Source organism: Neolamprologus multifasciatus, chromosome 2 (assembly GCF_963576455.1).
Source record: "Neolamprologus multifasciatus chromosome 2, fNeoMul1.2, whole genome shotgun sequence".
Lineage (NCBI taxonomy): Eukaryota > Metazoa > Chordata > Actinopteri > Cichliformes > Cichlidae > Neolamprologus > Neolamprologus multifasciatus.
Genome location: NC_140440.1, coordinates 26,463,578 through 26,485,535, shown reverse-complemented (window position 1 = coordinate 26,485,535; position 21,958 = coordinate 26,463,578). Strand labels below are relative to the sequence as shown.

At 38.8% G+C, this 21,958-nt stretch overlaps 2 protein-coding genes and 1 long non-coding RNA gene across 4 annotated transcripts in view; 2 read left to right on the top strand and 1 right to left on the bottom strand.

Annotated features, from left to right (window-relative positions):
• Positions 1-21,958, bottom strand: part of LOC146524511 (uncharacterized) — a 476,239-nt gene that overhangs the window by 330,091 nt on the left and 124,190 nt on the right. The gene's annotated exons all lie outside the window — the stretch shown is intronic.
• Positions 1,800-3,124, top strand: LOC146524518 (C-X-C motif chemokine 6-like). The gene is made up of 4 exons (XM_085130425.1): positions 1,800-1,938; positions 2,055-2,175; positions 2,451-2,528; positions 2,695-3,124. Exons 1-4 carry the CDS (start codon positions 1,875-1,877, stop codon positions 2,750-2,752), a joined length of 321 nt encoding a protein of 106 aa, XP_084986551.1. The 5' UTR covers positions 1,800-1,874; the 3' UTR covers positions 2,753-3,124.
• Positions 6,236-15,620, top strand: LOC146524517 (putative monooxygenase p33MONOX). 2 transcript variants are annotated; one of them, XM_085130404.1, is made up of 8 exons: positions 6,236-6,410; positions 7,824-7,941; positions 8,073-8,257; positions 8,447-8,558; positions 8,766-8,890; positions 11,473-11,636; positions 11,745-11,920; positions 12,551-15,620. In XM_085130404.1, the coding sequence occupies exons 2-8, from the start codon at positions 7,914-7,916 to the stop codon at positions 12,754-12,756; spliced, it is 996 nt and encodes a 331-aa protein (XP_084986530.1). In that variant the 5' UTR covers positions 6,236-6,410; positions 7,824-7,913; the 3' UTR covers positions 12,757-15,620. The 2 variants fall into 2 exon arrangements, with proteins under 2 accessions (XP_084986530.1, XP_084986539.1); XM_085130413.1 differs by lacking the exon at positions 6,236-6,410 and having other exon boundaries at positions 7,309-7,941.

Genomic DNA, 21,958 nt, shown 5'->3' with positions numbered 1-21,958 from the left:
AACCATAGCCAGTACATCTAAATAGTGGCAGCTTTCTAGTTTGTTAACCAAGGCCTTGAGAGCTTATTTTATGTACAGCATGTGTGTGTGAGCTTTCAATATCCGCTGCAACGCCGATGTGTTGCAATAACTGCAACTAAATGTTTCCTGTAAAAGCTGCTCAGTCCAACACACTAACTTAGATGACTTTATCCCTCCATTTAGAATGGCTACAGCTCTGGGATATTTGACAGTTTGCTCACATTAAGTCTTCTAGAGACAACTGATACCCCTGAGAACTCTTATTTTCCAGCAATGGGCTCTATAATGTATTATATATCTTTTCTGCATTAAGTTTAAACTCACAGCTTACTTAGTTAGATATACCTTACTAGGACCTCATTCTGCCTTCAGCAATTACAGCCGTAATTGTTTGCAGCATTGATTCAACACGTCGCCAAAACATTCCCCACAGATTTTGGTCCATAAATTAACACGACAGCATCACACAGGTGCTGTTGATTTGCCAGCTACACATCCATGATGATCTAGTGGACTGACATCTGACAGATGAGGAGGCCATCTGAGTGCGGTGCACTCGCTGCAATGTTCAAGAAACTGATGTGAGATGATTTGAGTTTTGTTACACTGCTCAACTGATATCGAGGGGCCCAAATAGTGCCAGGAAAAGATTCCCTACATCTTTAAACCACCACCAGCCTTAACTGTTGACGCAGAGCTGGATGGATCCATGTGCCCATGTTCTTTCTGACCCTATCACCTACATGTTGACTCATCACACCAGTCAATGTTTTTCCATCTTATGTTATGCAATTTTGGTGAGCCCATGTAAATTTTAAGCTTCAGGTTCCTGTTGTTAGCTGACATGAGTGTCACTTCTTGTGGTCTTCTGCTGCTGTAGCTCATCTACTTTGAGGTTCAGTGTGTTGTGTATTCACAACAAATGCTCTTCTTCATACCTTGATTGTAACAAGTGGTTAAATGAGTTGCTGTTGCCTTGCATCACCTTGACGCGACTAAATCATTCTCCTCTGACTTCTGGCGTCAACAAGGAATTATCCCACAGAGAACTGCTGCTCACTGGATATTTTCTGTTTTTCAGGCCGTTCTCTGTAAACCCTTGAGATTGTTGCTCAGGAAAATCCCGGTAGATTAGCAGTTTCTGAAATACTCAAATCAGCACAACAGGCACCAGCAAACATGTGACATTATAACTCCTAAATTACCTTGCTTCCTCATTCTGATGCTCCGTTTGAATCATGTCTACAATCCTAAATGCACTTATTTGGTGCCATATGAGTATTTAACATGGCCCAAATGTTTTTCCTTTTATTTCTCACAGGTTAGAAAGGTTTCATTTTTCACATGACCTAAATGTTTTGATGGTTGATGTGGGGTTTTTTTTTTGTTTTGTTTTGTTTTTTGTTTTGTTTTTATCAAAATTAATTCATTATGCAAAATGTTTAAGAAATAAATGTCCTTGTGTTTTTGCCTGTTCACACAAACATTCAGAATAGAAGTTCATCTGTGTGAGAACTTGTAATTGTTATGCAAAAAGGTTTAATGTTCTCTTGTAATGTATCATATTACCACAAAATGTCAAAATGTTGTACCACCAGACACAGAGCTGAGAAGGAGTGGGGGGTGGGGGAGGGTTGGCTTTTTCTATTTTGTGGCATTTTTGAGTTTCACTTTCCACTCTCAAAAATTTCCCTTTGTCACAGGAAAGATTACGTATGCGGCCAAAGTAAGTATTTAAGAGCCCACTCTGAGTCGAATCCTCACAGCACTCCTGTCAACAATCAGTCTTTAATTGTTGCAAGTCTCTCTCTTTGCTGCACGTTTTCAGCACCGGTGTCATCTTGAAACCAGCAATGTCCACCCTCATCAAAGCGTTTCTGCTCCTGGCTGTCATGGTCTGCATCTCCCAGGCCCAACGTAAGTTTCTTTCTTTATTTGTCCTTTCAGATGATTTAGATTCTTGGTTGAAATTAAGCAAACTTGAATTTGTGCACGTCAAATATTAATTTCTTTTTCATTGCCTTCTTTTCTAGTCAAACAATCAGGACAGCAGTGTCTGTGTCACCGTGTCAGGAATCGTATCAGCATGAAGACAGAAATAAAGGACATACAGATCTACCAAGCAACCATCTTCTGCAACAAAGTGGAGATTGTGTAAGTTTTTTTTTTTAATATGACTTTTTTTTTTCATTATTACTTTTGATAAATTCAACTTGAAGATTTGTTAAGCTTTAATAAAGCATCACACAAGAAATTGCATGACAGTGCAAATTAAATGCATCCTAACTAAAAATGCCTTTTTAAGGTAGATAATGATTTTTGAAAAATACTTGTAGGATCAGTGAATTTAAATAGCTTGTCTATATGTATCAGGGTATTCTTAGCTTTTCCATTTAAATTGAACTTACCTCTATTTTCTATTTCAACAGTGTTACCTTGAACAGTGGCCTCCGCTATTGCTTGGACCCCGAACTGAAGGCCGTGAAAAGGCTCCTGACTAACATCATGTGAGTACACTTCACCACACTCATCCAAGTTATACATCCAGTACACTGATTGTCTAAATAATAATGTTAGATTATTAGTGAATCGCTTCAGTTTATAGAAATAAAGTAAAATATGACATTTTTTTTTCTAATGAGTGCACTGTTTGTTTGTTTTTTGTGAATTTAGGGATAAAAAGCAGAAGACCACTTCCTCCCCAGTGGAACCCTCCACAGCTGCCATGTGATTGTCTTTTAAGCTCTCTGAAAGAAAAAGCACCTCATATGACCTCTGAACCCTCAACAAAGTCACCTTGACAAAAAAAAAACAAAACAAACAAACATGGACATGAAATGATTGTAGTTTTTTTTTTTTAATTTAATTTTTTATATGTGCTTATATTTTATCTCCCCTCTATTGTATCCTGTTTTTATTCTTCTGTGTTTTTGTAAATTGATGAATGTCTCTTTGTACTTCTTGATATTTTTTTAATAAAATTTTTAGCTCTTAAAGATTTGTTTCCTCATATTTCATGCCAGTAGGATTTTGTGTCTATACAGACATTTGAACTACTGATCTCTTTAGAATGTATAAACAGCCTAGTTGACGTTAATAAACTGATGATTAATCATTAATTACTGTGTCAGAGGTCAGCGAGCAAGAAGAGAGTAGCATATGTGCAGCTATCCTCTATAATTAATAATATCAATTCAACATTAATAAACACCTCAAACACAAAACATTACAAAGTGCTGCATTATTGCAAAACAGTCTGCACATTCAAAACAGTCTTGCATGTGTGGGACGTGCACATGTGTTTTCCACACTTATTAAAATGGCACAGTGGCAGAATGATTAAGACTTTCCTCTTACAGTAAGAGGTTTCATAGTGTGAACCTCAGCTGGGGTCTTTCTGTGTGGAGTTGGCAGCTCCTCCCAGTGCCTGGGTGGATTTTCTCTGGATACTCCAGCTTCCTCCCATCATCCAAAGACATGCGTATTAGGTGAACTCGTGGTTCTAAATTACATGAAGTGGTTAAAGTGTTTGAATTGTACAGAATAAAACATTGTACACTCAAAAATAAAAGATTCTTCATCCCTAAAAGTAACAATTAAGCAAAACGCAACCAAAATATATAAAGTTAAAGATTTGTTTAGTCAAATAATTAACCATTAAGAAATATGTGCTTGGTATAAACTGAGTGCATAGTATATTTCATATTACATTAAATGTAACATATTACATTTTATTTATGCTGTAACATTAAATGGGGAAACTTAAATAAATGAGTTAAAGTCAGTATTTCTGGGCAGAATTATTTTTGGAGTGTATTAATGTATGGTTAAAAAAAATGTGACTTGCAGTTAGAGCACTTGCGTTGCGACAGAGTTCTGACAGGCCTGTCCCATAAAAAAAACATGCAGACGTGGTATGTGCAGTCTCACAATTTATTCCCAAAAACCAACATTTACTTGTTTTGACCCACGCTGGTGGATTTATATATATATATATATTTTTTTTTTTTTTTTTATTTTAGTTTTGGTTTTGTGTATTTTCAGTCACTTCAGTCATCAAAGGGCCTGATGAATTTAACATCTGTTAAAATTGAAAATGGGTCAAATTTGACCCAAACAGCATAAAAGGATTAAAAATCAAGTGTGCGCTTTCTCTTTAAGGGCTGTAACTGTTCATATGCTACACCAATAGTGCTATCTTGTGGACCAGCGCTGGTAATGCAAAGTATAAAAATTAAAAATCGTCCATATAATCAGTTGCTTCTATCTTTACTTACAATCTATGAGATTCTCTTTTGAATTCTTGCAGTAGTGATTGAATTTGAATATCAATTTGACTAAAAACTGATCAGACTTTCATGTCATTTGTAGTATTTTTAAAGAAAATGGCTTGATATTGCACATCAGTGCAAAAATAATCAGCATTACTAAAATATGTCTCAGGGAAATGGAAAATATTATAGAATTTTCCACTTGAATTAGTCGTTTAACATAATGAAACACAGCGGCAACATTTAGCACATGCAAACAGCACAGCCAGTCACACACACAATCCTGCTATACATAACAAGAGGTAGAGGCTAAAGGAGACAAAATCAAACAAACAAGACGGTTGATTTTAAGCAGGTTTGAGTTGCTGAAAAAAAATGATATTCTAGAAATATGAAGGTATGAGACCAAAGAATGGAGCATGAATGTTCCCTCTAATTCTGAATTGTATTAATTTGACCCATGAGATGATTTTCATTTATTCTTTAGTCCTGTTCTAGTTATACTTTATTTATACTTTTTACTTATATATTTAATTAGTACCTTCAGGATCTTACTCTCTGTATTCCACTTTGTCCTCCTCCCATGTTAAGTTTATTCATTTCTAAGCATTTCTTATTATTATTCATGTCCCATTTTAGTTTTGTAATAATTTGTCTTCTGCGTTTCATGTTTAATTTTATTTCACCTCCTAGCTCGTTGCCATTGTCTTCACCTGTGTGATGACCTTGTGTCTGTTTATCCTTTTCAACCTCCTGACATGTGTGTATAAATAGTCCTGTCTTACTGTCTTTGAGAACTTATTTCTTCCTCTTTCAGATTCCTGCACTTGGTTCACTTGGCAATCACAACAGCTAGTCCAATTAGAATATTACATGTAAAAAATTTAAAATACAGTATGAATTTCTCTCCTGGAGAAACCACAAGTGGACAGTAACTCAAATTTCACATTGACTACTCAAAACTGTGAGAGCTTTTGTGTGTGTGTGTGTGTGTGTGTGTGTGTGTGTGTGTGTGTGTGTGTGTGTGTGTGTGTGTGTGTGTGTGTGTGTGTGTGTGTGTGTGTGTGTGTGTGTGTGTGTGTGCTTTCAGCGTCAGCTGTGATGACCCATTTCTGTTGCAATAACTGTTACAAAATGTTTCTTGTAAATGCTGAACAGTCCAAGATGCTGACTCAGAAGACTTGTAACCCAACCCTTCATTCAGAACAGCTTCACCTCTGGGATATTTGTGGGTTTGTGCACATGAAGTGGTTGCAGACTTTCAAGCAGATTGCCAAGCATTGAAATTAAGAAGTTAAAGTCTGGCATCAAATAGTACACATGACACTGAAGCTGCAAACAGACTGGGATTACAGGGTCCAGTCAGCAGTCAGCAATGTCCTCACTGACAGGGGTGGCTGAACTTTCCAGAGTCCTATAGGCTGCTATCCACCACACCCTCAACCACATAATTTGCATGTGCATTCCCTGAACCCAAGGGTGACCTTAGCCATCTACCAATCCTTTTACCACGACTAGACCTCAGTCTAACCTTAGCTTTGAAACCAAGTCTTAAACTGCAGTTCCTTTTAAATAAAAGGCCAGGATCTTACAAGGTCCACAACGCTGATCACACTGATCAAGTCTAATCTTTGCAGATAACCCTTTAAACTTCACCATTACTGCAACTCCTCTTATGTAAAACGCTAAAGTTTAAAAATAAAAAAGATCTAAAGTTTTAAATGATAAGAATGAATGGGGATTAGGCATTCACTGCAGATTCACGTCTACCAGCAAACCTGCCTTATCGCCTCAGCTTTGAAGTATAACATTCAGGATTATTATGAGGTGATAAAATATACAGAGTAACGATCTTGATCTATTGCACCACACCAAAACATACTGAGTCAAGTTTCAGCGGATCCCTCCGCGGCGGCTTAGGCTGCTGCCAAGGAGGTACGTTCACCGTGACGTGGGCATATGGGCTCTGTTTGCATGTCCAAAAGTCATGGATAAACTAGCCGGCGAACAAACAAACAATATCTTTTTGTTCGTTATCCCAAATCGGCGCGACAGTGGCAACGAAATCACTGCAGCTGTGGAGTAATTTCAGAGGGACAGTGGGAGAAATCTTCACGGGTGAGTTTGAAGTTTTAAATATACGATGAAGGGTTCGTGCAAATTCTGGACAACCTAAAATGTAGATCTTGTATGTATATACAGACTAAATGTATAGCCTATTGCAAATCAGATAATTTTAAAGTGGTTTAAATGGGCTTCTCTGTTTTTACATGCATGTATTTTTCTCGGAAAACACTACAGCGTGAGTCGTGTCATTCCTCATTCATTACAGCTAGTTTGCGGTTTTGTTTTGTTTTTTAAATCCCACACCGACACGAGTCAAACATCCCCATGACTTCTTTTCTTTCGTGGGAGGGGTGTGTGCGTTTTTTCTTTTTTCTTTTTGCAAGTCACTGTATCTGGCTTCCATGAGCGCCGACGTGAACAGCACGATGTCAGCTGTCTGGAAAGTAGACCGGACTACTAAACACCACCGACCAGTGTCTGCAAAATCTGAATTCTGCTGCAATATGTATGAGAAACATGTCATTCATTTAAGAGCGCCTTCAGCTGGAAAGTTATCTCAGATCACGGCGATTGGGAGCTAAACAAGACTGAGTGTGGTTTTATTCGACTGAATAGGGAACTAACTAACTGTGGATCAGCTGTCAGACGGAAATGAAAAAGTGTCATTCCCTTGTTTAATCCAGAGCTCGGTTGTGTTGTAGTGTTGTGCGATACTACAGATTGTGATATCAATCTGATACCAAGAAAATACACTAAATAAAGTGTCAATATACCGATGCCGAATATGTTGTAGTTGTGTCATGATTTATGAAAGGGATCATCATTATTCTGCGATTTCTAAGCACATTTTAACATTCACTACATACTCACTGTGCTTTTTTCTTTCCAAAATAATGATTTAGCAAAATAAAAGCATACCTTTCAACGTTTCATATATTTTCAAAACTTTTTTTTTTTTTTACCTGAAATGTAAATATTCCTGTCTCTAAACACTTTTGGGTCAGCTTCTGATGCTTTGATGTGTTGGAGATGTATTAAAGATCTTTTGAAATTATTCATTGGGCTTAATACTGAACTTAAATGATAGAAAAAAAGTGTCAATCTTGTCACGCTAGTATTAATCTGATACCAGTACTATCGACATTTGGGTAAATTTGGCCACCTCTGCTGTGCTCCTCTGCTATCAGCAGGAATTTATGTGTGACTGATATTAATGGCGCTGCTGTAATCAGACTCTGTATTTCTATTTAAGGCAGGTCAGGACATCTTGCACTGTGTTCAGTAATTAATGTCTGCTGTGTTTATTTTTTTTCACTTACCCATAATCATGTTGTTAAACATATGCATAGAGTACATGTGTAGGCCTAACTTCTTCCCGAGGTAAAAGAAATGACATTAGTGAGCAGTGTTTTACATTCGTTTGTGAGCCTAATAACTTTCCGTGTCTGGTGTCATGTGATGAAGTGGTCAGATCTGAGTCCAGCATCAAGCTGAGTGTCAGGTTAACGGCCAAGCTGTCAGACCCCTCTCCTGCAGTCAGCTGCTCAGAACATAATGGCCTCAGGACGGGGAGACCTTCCAGGTAAACGAGATTTGAGATATGGCACAGTTAAACTGTGAGACAAGTGATTATCTTGTACTGATAACAGCAGTTGTTTCTCTTGTTTATTTGTTTGTTTATTTACAGTAATGTGTCCTTTTCCTTCATTTCAGTACTTGAGTCTGGCATGCCGTCCTGCCTCATGGGTGCATTATCATCTCCAGTTGGAATACAACGACACAATATTAGCTATGATGAGAACATGGATGGCCCTATGCATTCCCCACCTTCTGACTTGACTGTCAACATCCTGTGGAAAGAACCTGTTATCCCACAGCACAGGTTCAGGAAAACTGAGGTGCTCCCCTGTTTACCCTTATTTTCTAACCCACGTTGTTTTGAATTGGTTACCAGAACAAAATGATCCTTGTATTAGTTGCGTGTAAATGCTTCTTGAATGTTAGGTGCGTGCACTTTTGATTTGCTCCATTTCTAATATTTAACTAGCTTGTAAGTGGAGCCTAACACTTAGGATTTGTGTGACCAGGAAGGGAAGAGTGGTGGGAAGTTACTGAGCGTTGAGGGAGCACCATCAGCCAAGTCTCCTGGGCCTGTGGTGAAAGCCAAAGCCACCACTTTAATGAGCTCACTAAGGATCAGTAAGTCCAAGAAAGCAACTTCACTAAACAACTTTATTTAAAAATATAGAGATACTTAACAAGACCACTGTCCACTATATGAATTATGATGCCCAGAACAACTTGGCTCCCACTTAAAAAATCTTAAGAGTGTTAGTGAAGCTATGCTGGCGTGCAGCACCTTAAACACACTGACTAGTTGTCTGCAATGTTCCCATAATCTATCAGAGGAATCCCACAAGAGCCTTGAGGAGTTTGAGCACCAGGCTGGACTAACAGAGTCTGGTTATTACCCTCGCAAGGGCCTTTCTGCTGAAGAGACCCACTTTCACAGACGAGGTGATGTCACACCGGTGAGTATTAACAGTTTTAATCACTGACCGCAAGTAACAATGAACTCAAAAGAAAATGCACACCTAAATGTCATTTGCGTACATTAAAAAAAAAAAAACATCATAAATCTGACCCTTATCAAATTAAGTTGATGGACTGGCTCAAATATATATTTAAAGTCTGTGCTACAAGGCAGGATTTCATCTTATTTAGGTAACTACAGAGTTAATCCTGGGTTTTCTTCCAAATGCAGATCACCATAGTAACTTATGCTGTGAACGTGAACTACTCTGGGGCAGATTATCATGAAAATTAGAGACCTAGTTTTTTAATAGCTTACAATGACTGTCTTTCCCCTGATTAGCATCATTAACAAGAATATGTTAAATGTTAACATCTACTTTGTATGAATTATGGGCTGGATTTTAGTTTTCATACATGCATGAGCAATTAGTTTTTAGAAAGTCACAGAAGAGGACAATATATATCCCCCCACCACAACTAGCCAAGCACCTACAGGTCCTCAAATTTACTGCTATTTACTGACCTAATTCTTATTGACCTCACAAAGTTACTGAAGATCATTAAAGTTTAAAGATCACTTAGTAAGGTAAGCTAAGTAAACTTTTACTTAAAGAAACTTGATATGTGCACTTCTAATTACATAACAACATATTGTTAACATGGAAAAACGTCTTGATAAACAAATTACGTAATGAGCTCTGCGCTGTCTCCATAGGCTGTAGTTCTTGCAGTATTGTTGCCAAGCAACGCCCCTGCACAAACCAAACCCCCTCCTTTTTCCTGTTCCCTGAGACGGACCAATCACAAAGCTCCTACCAAAACCAGAAAAGGCCTACTTTGCTGCATAGACTGTATCGTCGTCGTTTTTGTGAAAAATAATCGTCAGTTAAACTGGAAATTATGGACAAAGTGAAAGAAACTGTCGGACCGAGGCGTCAACGAAAAGTTATCATAAAAAGGTTAGTCAGACGTCGCTGCTCTAGTTGACGACAGTCAGGTCGAAGGTGTTGTAGGCCGTTAGCAAAGCTAGCATTCAAACAAACGTATTTATTCGGAACAATAAAAGATAAATGATCGGCATATATCAACTACCGTGAATCTCGTAATACAAAGGAGGGGATAGTGGTTTGCGTATTGCGCGGTTTGATGGGTTAAAGTGGTTAACCATTGTGTGGTTGTTGTTGGCCTTGGTTAGCACTGGCTAACTAGCAACCAGCAGACATTTAAAGGCCGTGTTGCTTACCGTGAGTGGAAGCTTCAGGTAAATAAAATAACCAGAAAGGGTAACTTTAGGGGCTTGGGAAGCCCTTCGCACTTGCTAAGTGAGCGTGATGTAAATATATAACTTGGATAATTACTCTGTTTGCCCCGCACTATCATCATTTTACTATCATGAGGCCTAACGCTAAGAAATGAGGCACAGACTGGTGCTGCCATTATTTTTTTAAAAACTCTTGTATCTATATTGAAACCAGATTTCACACAGATTCCACTTTAGGTGGTGTTATTTGAAAAAGCGTTTTAAGAACTGTAATAAATGTGTTTTGTCTTTTGTTATATATACACACGAGGAACAAATCGACTACCAGAGGTTTTCTGTGCGATATATGTATATTTATTTTTTGCTGTGTTTAGTGTATTTGTGGTTTTTTGCATGTCTTTAGTCTTTTTTTATTTCAGCTTTCTGACACTTTATAAGCTATACAGAATTGTTTCCATGTGCCAGGCTGTTGTTATGTCATGTTGATTGTTCTGGCTGAGAGCCAGCCGGGTTCAAGTAGCGACGAACTAGGTTACTGACCCAAGGTTTGCGCTCTTCATTTGCAAAATGGATACTACCCAGAGTAGAAAGCAGGACCTCATGCACAATGGAGATATGAGCTTGGAAGGACATTTGCCATATGATTGGGAATATGCCCATACCGAATGGAAACTGGGCACTGAAAATGTTTTTCAAGAGATTCGTCATGAACTCAATTTAAGTCTGATGGCAAGTATAGTGGAATTTGGATTTGTTTTTGGAGTTTTTTTGCCTTTAGTCGAAAAGTAGCTTTTGCTTACTCTGTGCTAAAACTGAAGAGGACTGATGATTGACAAATACATTAACATGGATTTGTTGTTTTTCATAGGTGTTTCAGGGATTGTAATCAATTTTGTGAAAAAGTCGAAGTTATGTAATGAAAGCTTTTGCACACTGTGTTTCTAACCTTTGATCTGCGTTCCCACCTGCATAATGTAGTCAATGGCAATAGGCTCTGAGGACCTGTGACGTGCTATTTTTCGATCTGCAAACCAAGTAAAACAGTGTTGCCCTTGTGCATTGCGTATTCAGGGATGTTTGCTCTGTAAATACAATTAGTTGTTTCACTGACAGATTAACAAAATATCATAAAACAACAAACTTACAAACAGGGTCACGGAGGAAACAAAACACCACTGTTTGTGCCTTTGTGCTGGCCAGACACATGTGGGAAGATTAAAACTGTTTAATAAATTTACACTGACAGTGGAGCAGATGGGAGCTTGTGACTTTTTTTTTTTTTTTTTTTTAACTGTTTTTGTTTGTCTTTCTGTGCAGAAGTTGAGAATGCCAAGTGGAAACTTTAAGGAGGACAGGCTTACAACATCAGCATCAACCACCCCAAGTGGCACCCCTTCTGTTACTCCCAACATCACCCCCTGCGTTACTCCCAACATCACCCCCTGCGTTAGTCCCTACTCTTCACCGGGTGTTCATCGCAGGTAGGAACTGTACTATTGTCATTCAACAAAGAACCCTTATATTTATACATTTGTACAATTTCCAAAATGGCTGTATGTTCATGTTGTGCTTTGGTAATGGGAATACAGGAGCTGGTTTCATCTGAGTCCTGCACCTTTCCTTGCTGCACCTGAGACCCACAGTCCCAACCCAAGCACAGACATGGGAGGAAATGAAGGAGGAGGAGGAGATAGGTGGAGTTTCTTCGGAATCCGATCTGTGGTACAGAAGTCCCCCACTGATCCTGGCTCTGAAACCAGCACAGGTAAAAGATTTGTGCTCACGCCTGTTTCTGTATCTTCAGTCTTTTAGCATTTCTATGCCGATACTTTGCGAATAGGGTGAATTGTCATACCCCTGAACCTTACATCAAAACAAACTGCACTGACCCTCCCTTTTATTTTGGGGGGAGAAAAAAGTTTGTAAATTGATAGCATTTGAAACTACTTCCTTCTAGTCATACCACAGCCATGTTGAAACCACAACCTGCAGAACTGTTTACAAAGACAGGCCTCACATCACAGAAACCAAAACAAAAAATGTGATCCTAATCACATGTGATAACATAGCTTGTTTTCACTGTAACATGCATATTTTAACCCTGTAAAAGACTAGACCTTTTTGAGACCTTGGGTTTGTCAGAAAGTTCAATAAACATTCCAGTTTTTTGTTTTGCTTTTAAAAAAGAATTTCCTGGCAATTATTTCGTGGTTCAGGCTTTACATGGTTAAATGCAGAATAAGGTGCAATTTAAAAGTTTTCTTATAGAAGCTATAACGACATGTAGGTGGAATATTTCAGGGAAATTTCACACAGTACACCAGTGACGCTGTGTGTTTCTCTTTGCAGCTCTTAAGAAATTAATGACATCATCTACCACACCTCTCTCCTGCAGGTTTGTCTCTGCAATCCTATTTTGGTCTGCAGAAATCCTCAACCATGGATGGCACCAACACCCAGGTCAACCTCAAGGTTGATGACCCTACAAAATTTATGCCACCCAAGATTGAAATCTCAGACATTGAAGCCAAGCGGCAAAACCCACGGCCGCATAAACTCAAACCTCGGGACATGAATGTTTTGACACCATCGGGCTTCTGAAGACCAGCTATGTAGCTACTCCTCCGATTCCACATTCTCAATGTTTGTTTGTTTTTTGTTTTGTTTTTTTGTCTGTCCTCTGGTTCCACATTTACCTCCCTGTCTACCTCTGTTCCCTCTGCCTCCATGCAATTTCACTCGAGCTGGGGGGAATGAGGACCCATAGTACCTACAGTATTAGCCAACTAGCAGCAGACTGCACTGCTACTCCTCCCCAGCTCACAGATTCAGATCAGTTGCTGTCTGCTGTCTATGCCCCCTCCTCTCGTTCTATCTTATTAGTCCAAATAATACAACAAATGGAGTAACTTCATTTGTAACCCTAACATTGGTACTGCTTCCTATTGCTTTGTCACGTAATGGGTGCGTTGGTATGCATCGCCTAGATGTCCTCGTTCCATTGTCAGCGATGGCTTGAGATTAACGTTGAAATATCTTGCCAAATTTTGGGCAGAAGTTGTTCACTTTTAAGACTGCTGATCATGCTAAAGTAGTAAGGTAATTCAATTTATATCTCAGGTTCCTGTCTTTAATAGTTTTTGGTTTAAAGTTATGTAGTGCTTTTCTCCATCAGCATGCAGAGTATCGTGGTATATGACTGATATTGTGCCTAAGTCTGCAATGGGTTTGCTTTTGGCATCAAATTTCAGCTTTTTTTTTTTTTGCTTTTTGTTTTTTGCTTTTTCATTATATGTAAGAGCATCTGTGACCATGTGCCTGCTGACCTGAAGTTATTTCTTTTTTATATATATATATATTCTGCTTTAAATCAAGGTTTCTAAATTTTAGGTAGTGCAGTTTGTTGGGTTTGCCACTTATTTTTTTATTTTTTTTCCTTTTAAACGTAGGGCTAAAGTGGCCATTGTCAACTTTTCAACTTTTTTTGCGTGTGTGTGAATGCGTGACTGAAATTTCCTGCTGTTTTGTTTGGGGAAAAAACGATGAATTCTGATAATAAAATGCACAAGGGAGCTCTCCCACTTTCATCTGTAAATAAATCTCATTATGAAACTAAATTCCTTTTTGGTTGTTTCTTTTTTTAAAAAAAAAAAAAGGGGGGGGGCTATTCCCGGTATTTCATATGCGTGTGACGTCACACTAGCTGTCTGCTTTGATCTATCAAAGCGTTCTTCGGGGTGGGCGTGGCTTCTGACATGGGAGGCATTAAATATCCCTCCACAATTCCAGTAAAGCTCAGTTCACAAAGCATTTATGCATCAGAGCAGCGAGTGTAATTTAAGCGCATTTAGTTTACAAAGAGCACACATGTCTAGCACAACTCCAACTACACATCAAATGAATCCCACTTCTCCAATTCAGAGTTTAAATAGTACAGACTTTAACATAATACTCCACTCACTTACACCTCAGTGGAAACTTGGGAGTTACTCATCAACCACTTTTTTGGTACAATTGTACCACAGTGGCAATCTCTGGTACCGTTCAAACCAGAGTACTGTGACTTTCATCTGCTTTCCACTTTGTTAACAGACATGCTTAAGTTTTGTGAAATGTTAATGAGATCAGCTAGGGAATCCAGAGAGAATGGAGATCCAACCTCCATGCAGACCTCTGAGGTCTGTCTTCAGTCCATGGGTGCAGACTGCCCCGAGAAAACAGAGGATACAGGAGCAAAGGACAGCATCCTGAATGAAAGCTCTGTAGATGACCACGGTGATAATGAAAACTTAAAAACTCCAGGATTGGAGGCTGAAGCAGCCCTAGACTGCATATCTGTGGGTAATTCAAACACACAACTCGAAACAACAGACACAGCAAAGCCAAAAAAGAGCTGTATGAAGAAAAACTTCACAGCTGATACAAAAGACTTTGACAAAACAAAATCTTGTCCCCTGTAAAAGCATGTGAAGCTAGTAGTACCTGAGCTGGACAGTGACACTGAGTCTTTAACTTTTTCTAGTATCAGTCCGCTGTCTGATTCTCTAGGTGAAAGCTCTGTAGAAGACCAGGGATTGGAGGCTCAACCCGTTGTAGGCTGCATATCTGTAGACAACTCAAGCTACAGAGATGAAACAGAAAGTCGAGGACTGAAAGATGAGGCAACCCCCAGATTTCAGGGATTCCTCAGTGACAGTGAGTCTTTAACTTCTTGTCAGATCAGTCCACTATCTGATTCTCTGAGCGAGGAAAAGTTGTGTGTCAACAAAGTTATTCAGATGGTGGTTTCAGAGGCCATAGACAACGTCGCCTCTAAACACAAGCTCTTCACAGAGCGCCTCACTCCTGACTGCATTGGTGATCGCCTGCTTGAGAAAATGTGGCCAGAAATTAATGACAAACATTTGGATCTATCTCCAAAAAGCCTAAAAAATATCTATAAGGCCATTTTAAAGGATCTTTGCAAAACACACAAATGCAAGGAAAAATATTTGATTTTTAGTCTGAGGGAGCAGCTTGATAACATTACTGTTCCAATCTTCACCAAACACCTGCTGGGGTTACCAAAAAGAGTACTCAGTGTATCTAAAAACCAGGACGAGTACTGGGAACTTGTGGTAAAATTCACTAGAGATCTGGTAATACACAGTATGGCCGAACTAAATAAGACGACGACATGTCATTCAGGAACAACTGACTTCATTGTACAGAGGCTTAGCCAAAAGATCTGGAACAAAATTTTGTCCAAAAAATATAAAATCTCCCTAGAGAACATTGAAGAACTCAGCTTGACAGTATACAATGATCTCTGTAAAAGGTGGCCTTTTCCAGGACAGTTCATGACGTTAAGCAGCCCAACGGTTGATGAAATAATTGTCAACACTTTCAAAAAACATGCCAAGCTGAAGAGACGAAGTGTCATCTCTAGGATTTTCTCATTTGCACACTAAATGAGTGCAAATGAGTGCAAATGAGAAAAATGTGTGCTATTTCAAGACAAGCACACGTGCTTGTTTTAAAATAGCTTAAAATATCAATTTAAATTGGTCCATCTCATCTAAACTTAGTTTTAAAACCAGAGTGGTTTACCACTCTGGTTTTAAAACTAAGTTTAGATGAGATGGACCAATTGAAATTGGTAAAAAAAAAAAAAAAAAAGAGTGGTTATAATAACCACTCTTTTTCTCCTGCCTTCCTTCCCTCATCCCCAACTGGCCAAGGCAGATGGCCACCCCATTCCTGAGCCTGGTTCTGCTGGAGGTTTCCCCCTTGTAAAAGGGGTTTTTTCCTTCCCACTGTCGCCAAAGTGCTTGCTCGTAGGGGGTTGGAGTTTCTGTGTATTATTGCATGGTCTTGACCTTGCAATAATACACCATGAGGGAAGTGGGGGGGGGGGGGGGGGGGGTGGTTTGGCACCGTTTCTTAACTTAAATGTCCAATTACAACAGGACATTTTAAGTTAAGAAACAGTGCCACACCAAAATAAATAAATAAATAACAAAATAAAAAATATAAAATGAAATAAAAATACATTTTGTGTTGGTCTGTTCAAACAGGAAGTGATTCAGAGGCTCCGAGCCAGATGCATCTCATTTGGTGCCAGAATTCCATTCATGAATTTGAAAATAATACAGGAGGCACGACTCTATGTATGCTTGTCTCACCAATTTGCCAGAGTTAGAGTAGTACTTTGCATTATACTAAAAATGCAAAATATTGATTAAAATATGAAACTGCTCTTGAGCATCTACTAAAGTGGCAGTTTTCTTTTGTCTCGGTTTCTTAATAACCAATTCAAATATAACACTTAAAATATGTTTTCGTTTTGGTTTTGTTGCTACAAGTCTCTTATAATTGTTAAACGTTGTCCTAATTCATGGATAGACCGAAGATGAGTCCTTATCTTTATATTTTCTTTTTTTTTTTTCCAGACAGAGTATATCTAACCAGTGCAGCCCTCTTACTATGCTACTAAAAGAAGATGCATTTAAAGTTTCCTACATTTAGTTGTACTATATAATTGTATTCATCCTCAACTTTCACAGTCCATTACTGTGAAATACATTCATTTTTCTACAAAAATGCAAATGTTACCCTATTAAACAAACATTGCAAATATATATTAAAAGTATTTGTCAGTCTACAAAAAAGTAATGCATCAAGTCAACCCTGATAGATAAGAACAGAAGACATTTAAATTAAAAAATGTAAGAATATAAAAATTATGCAATAAAATAGTTTAAATGTTTTGTTGTTGTTTTTTTAGCTTACAAAGGTTTAATATATTCCCTTTTTTTTTATAGTTACTTCTTCGAGTGGTGGTGATATGGTTGTGCCAAGCATCTCATTGTTGGTGGTTCATTTAAATAAAACTGAAATTTACATTGAAAAAACTTCATGTTTTTTAGCATTTGTGAAGCATAAATTGTCCTCCAGTTCTGGAATGACCCATTTATCCATTGTGAAATGCATAAACGCACTATAACACATTTCCTTTGCTATTGCACCATTTACAGTCATTACTGTAGTGATATAAAGATATAAACTGTGGCGCAACAACTTGGCACAAATGTTTTACCTACAATTTTTCACCACAAGATGGAGCAAAAACTTCAACATGAGCTCACGGGATCGCTGTAAGTTTCCTCCTCAGTTTGACTCTCAAATTTCACTGTGATGTTACTCAGACTACTTTGCATTAAAAGTTAAGAAGCGATGCACAAATTCTGCAGTTACACTGTAGTAGTAATCAGTTCTATTAGCATAATCCATAAAAGAAAGAGCGTGGGATGTAATGAGATAATGAATTTGACCACACAAGCCTTTGAGGAGCCAGAGGGAGGTTATTGTTGTCTCCGGTCATCTACTGTGCACACACTAGTCTTGTCCAGTAGTCACAGAGCCTGGTTTTATTGCACTAATGCTACTGTTGACAGTTCCACACAATTGTCAAATTTCAATTTCCAAAGCTATTATTACCACATTAAAGCAAACATGTCATATTACAGCAAGCAATCAGAGCAAACAGAGTTTTTCCCTGAAAGCTCAAACCGTGTGATAGAAGACTTTACCTTGTTAAAGTTCTCAGTAGTTGGTGGTTAATGTCCTGTATGTTGTGTGTGTAGGAGAGAGAGAGAGAGAGTGAAACAACAGAAAAATGTCCTGTATGTTCATGTTGAAGATTTATTAAAGGACGGACCTTCTATTTTTAATAAGAATAGTGCAGGATTGAAATTCACAGCATTTCAATAATATTTTGCCTACCAACAGAAATACAGTGTCTTACTTTGGCTTTAGTGCTGTAATTTAGGTGTTAACAATGCTCTGTTTGAGGTAATTCACACTTTAGCTGGAGCTTTTAACTGGAGCACTCCTCAGCTTAATGAAAGGCTGTAAACCATTCACATGTGGTTTCCAGGTGGTGCTCAAGAGCAGGCTTGTAAATCGAATAAGAAAGACAAGTGAGGACAGAAAGCTGATAGTCAAAAACCTAAAGGTGGTCAACCACTAAAAGCAAAACAAAATGTGGGGGTGGTGGCAGAGGGGACACAAGAACACAGGGTTAGGTGCAAGAGTTTGGAAAAATTACAAACCGAGGTGGAGCTAGTCAGCCCTTTCAGTCTTAAGCCACATTTGTTTAGAGATGTGCAATGCAATACATAAACAGCTGACACAATAACCGTGTCTGTAACACTAAACCAAAAACACACAGCAATACAGCAAAGGCAAGACAAGCCGTGGGTGGGGGGAGTCTGGAAGGGAAAAAGAAAGACACGGGGAAATGGGGAAACAGAGAAGAGGGTGGAGTGCCTCAGCAGTCATGACATAACACAGATGGCTTTCTCACTGGGTCCGACATGACGTTAGTCAGTCAAGCAGCCCCCTCACCCTGACGCTGCTGCTCGACTTCTGCCCTGGTCATGCGAAAATCATTTCATTTACTCAGAGATGTGCAATGGTAACCACAAAGCAAAACAAAAACAATCACGACTCATCTATTTTCAAAAAATTAGTCTGGCAAAACTGCCTCCACACACTCCAGAACTTAAGATTCACCACCCCGGCCTCTATACTATCTCGACGTGGAGAGATACAAGAAACCACGCCAGGTTTTTTTTTTTTTTTCTTTTTGGAAAATCACCTACCTCCAGTAATCCAAGTTTATGTATACCCAGACAACATTGTTAACGTTTAAATGTGCGTAAAGGTCAGCCTGGAGAAAGATTAGGTGAACTTTTATCTAATACGTGTAGGAGTGGTAGATGCACTTTATGTCAGGTTGACTCCGGTGAGATTCTGGGAAATCCTTTTAAGCACATGCTCTCAAATGGAAGGATTTTGTAATGAAACACTGTTGGGCTGTTGATACGTGACCTAGACAGAGAAATTAAGGCATAAAGCATGTGTTTTCTATTTCAGCTGTACTTAAAATGTTCTTCACTGAAGTTCTTGAGAAAAAAATCTTATGGTGCATTACTAAAAGTGATGAGATAATACCAAGTCATAGAAGTTTTATTACTGGTGTTACATTTCATTTATAGCTTCTACTGTATATATAGTGCCACTTATCCGTCTAACTATTAGTAATGGTGATAAGTAATGGGTCATTTTGCAGGGGTAATGTAGCTGTTCACAGAGCTGGTGACGAAATGTAAGGAGGGATTTTTGAGACAAAGCGGGTGGGGTGGGGGGGGATCTGTTTGACGTTTGTTGGGTGTTGTCTGTGTCGTACGCTACGCCATCTGCCTCCAGAGTCACATCTGGGACTGATTTACAGTGAGCTGGCCCAGAGGTGAACCCACCAAGCTGAGTGAGTGAGAGACAGAGGTAGGGGCTGGTGAGGTTGGGTGTTGACCACCGGGACTTGATCAGACCCTCGTGGTTGTCCTCAGGTATCCTGTGAAAATAAATATCAATCATGTCCACAACTCTTGGATAGGGTTAAACTTGTATGGCTATTACCATAGACGTGGGTTGCGTACAAATCAGATCACTGTGCTTGTTTTATGCAATAACAGTTTTCTATTCCTCAGAAATCGTGAAGACATGACCCCTTGCTGCGTCTCTGTCTTCCCAAAGAGCCCCCCACAAAAGACGAAACGCAAGTGTCTGAGTAAGAAATGATTTACAGCTGTGATTGTTGTAAATGTATTCAAAGCTAAATGTGCAAAATTTGTTGTTAGGAATAAAGTATGGTATCTGATTTTAGTAGCTCTGTCTCTTCTTGATAGCCTTTGATCTTGGATCACTTCCCTGCTAAACGATCAAGATCAAATATTGGTTCCAGCAGAGAGCTGAATTACCTCTGTATTGTCAAAAGACTCCGTTTACTGCACTACACTACTTTTCCAAGGCAGTATAAAAGATAATGGTGTTGCTGTTTGTACACAGTGTAAAGCACAGGACACAAATTTAAGACATAGAGTTCTTCTGGGTTTTATAAACAGATATTTATATGGCTTTTTTTCTTTCTTTGTGTTCTTTGTGCTTTCAGGGAAAACAAATCAAAGAAAGAGGGATCTAAAGTTACTACCTGTTTCCTATAAGCCAGCTTCCAGCCTCAGGCCCTCATGCTGTTGGTCTCTTCTGTGCAGTTCAATAGTCATTTTCCTGCCATCCCCCACAAAGATTGTTAGGCCCTCCTGTACTGGCCTCCGGGATCTAACTCGAAACAGATGTGAGGGGAGAATCCCCTACAAACTGTGTCTGAAACAGTCAGACTTAGCTGGTCAATACACAAGAACCACATCCGGTTGATGTACTCAGACCTCGAACATTCATTCAGAGGCTGTACGTGCCCGGAGAGTGTGTCGATGTCTGGCACACTTTAAGCATTTCCACGAAGCCCCGGCTGTGTGTGTTCGCGTGTCAAAGCAAAACATATAAGAGTAGAGATGAATCATTTATTGGATCTCCTGATATAAATGAAGAATTTAATACCCAAGACACGTATTGTGCAATTGACCAAAGTACATCATATTTTATAATCTCAATCACGCCACCCATGCTGCAGTGTTTCCTTATGTAATCTACTCCAAAGCTTGATGCGTCTTCGTTTTCATTTATCTATGCGAGTTGGCTACAGACCAGGTGTTATTATCACCTTGATATAGGTATTATCATTACTAATGTTTACACAAATTTCATTAATATTACACTATAAATTACAAGAACTGTTGCCAACATTGCATATCATGCATTTTCTACCAGATGGATTCAGTTAATAATTGTTTTACTATTGCTTTTATATGGTTATAAGGTTATGGTATTTTTTTTATGGCTATTAGGTTTATGTGGGTGTGGCCTAATGAATATTTCTGGCACAGTTAGATGGTATTAATCACCAGTGAAATATCAATAAATCAAAGACTGACTAACTAGACAAATATAAGTTAAAGGGTTATTGGTTCAAACCCTTAATGTGAAAATGAATTAAAGCTTGACTGAAGCTGGGGCCAAACCTCTCCTTGTGCCCATCATTTTGCATCGTTGTAGTCATTAAAGAACCTTTGATCTTTGGGGTGAATCTCATTGGATAACCGTGTCAAATCGCACAGACAATTATACTTATTAATCCCTTAAGCCAGGGGAGGAATGTGGTTCTTTGGCTCTTGTCACTGATTCTCACTCACAAACTTCTACAGCAGCACACCTTGACATGAGTTGGCAGAGAGTACAAAAAAAAGGGAAGAGGATTGTACGCAATAGGCTTCAATTAAACACCATTTTCAAAATAGTTCTCCCTTAGTGTGGGCTGATGGGGTTTGGAAAAAGCGAGGTGAGGCGTGTGACTTGGCCAGACCGTCACACATTCCTTAAAAGTAGCCATGGACTGTGGATATGATGTGGTCAGAAGGAACACAGGAACACCCATTTTCATACTTCTCTGAGTCTGGGATTTTAATTTAACTGGGTGGACACATGCACACTACCTACTCCATGTCTTTTGATACATATGCAACCGAGTTACATGCCGGGGCACAGATAAGTTCATATCTGCCTCTCTGTCTAAATAACATCATACATAAATCGATATAAACCTGTCAGCCGTTTCATTTATTGTCTTCATTAACAATTAATGTTGCCTTGGAGTCAGTTCAGAGCACTTGGAGGACCTTTGCACCACAGAAAACTAGAAGCAGTAGGAACAATAAAACTGATAGAGGTTTAAAAGTTACAGTATAAGAAATAAAACTGAATTATTGGGCAGTTGTGAAATGAGTTTATTTTTTTCTTTCTTTCTTTTTTAAGAGTTTAGAAATCAGAGCGTTTACCATTTCACCAGATGGTTACTACGCAGTTG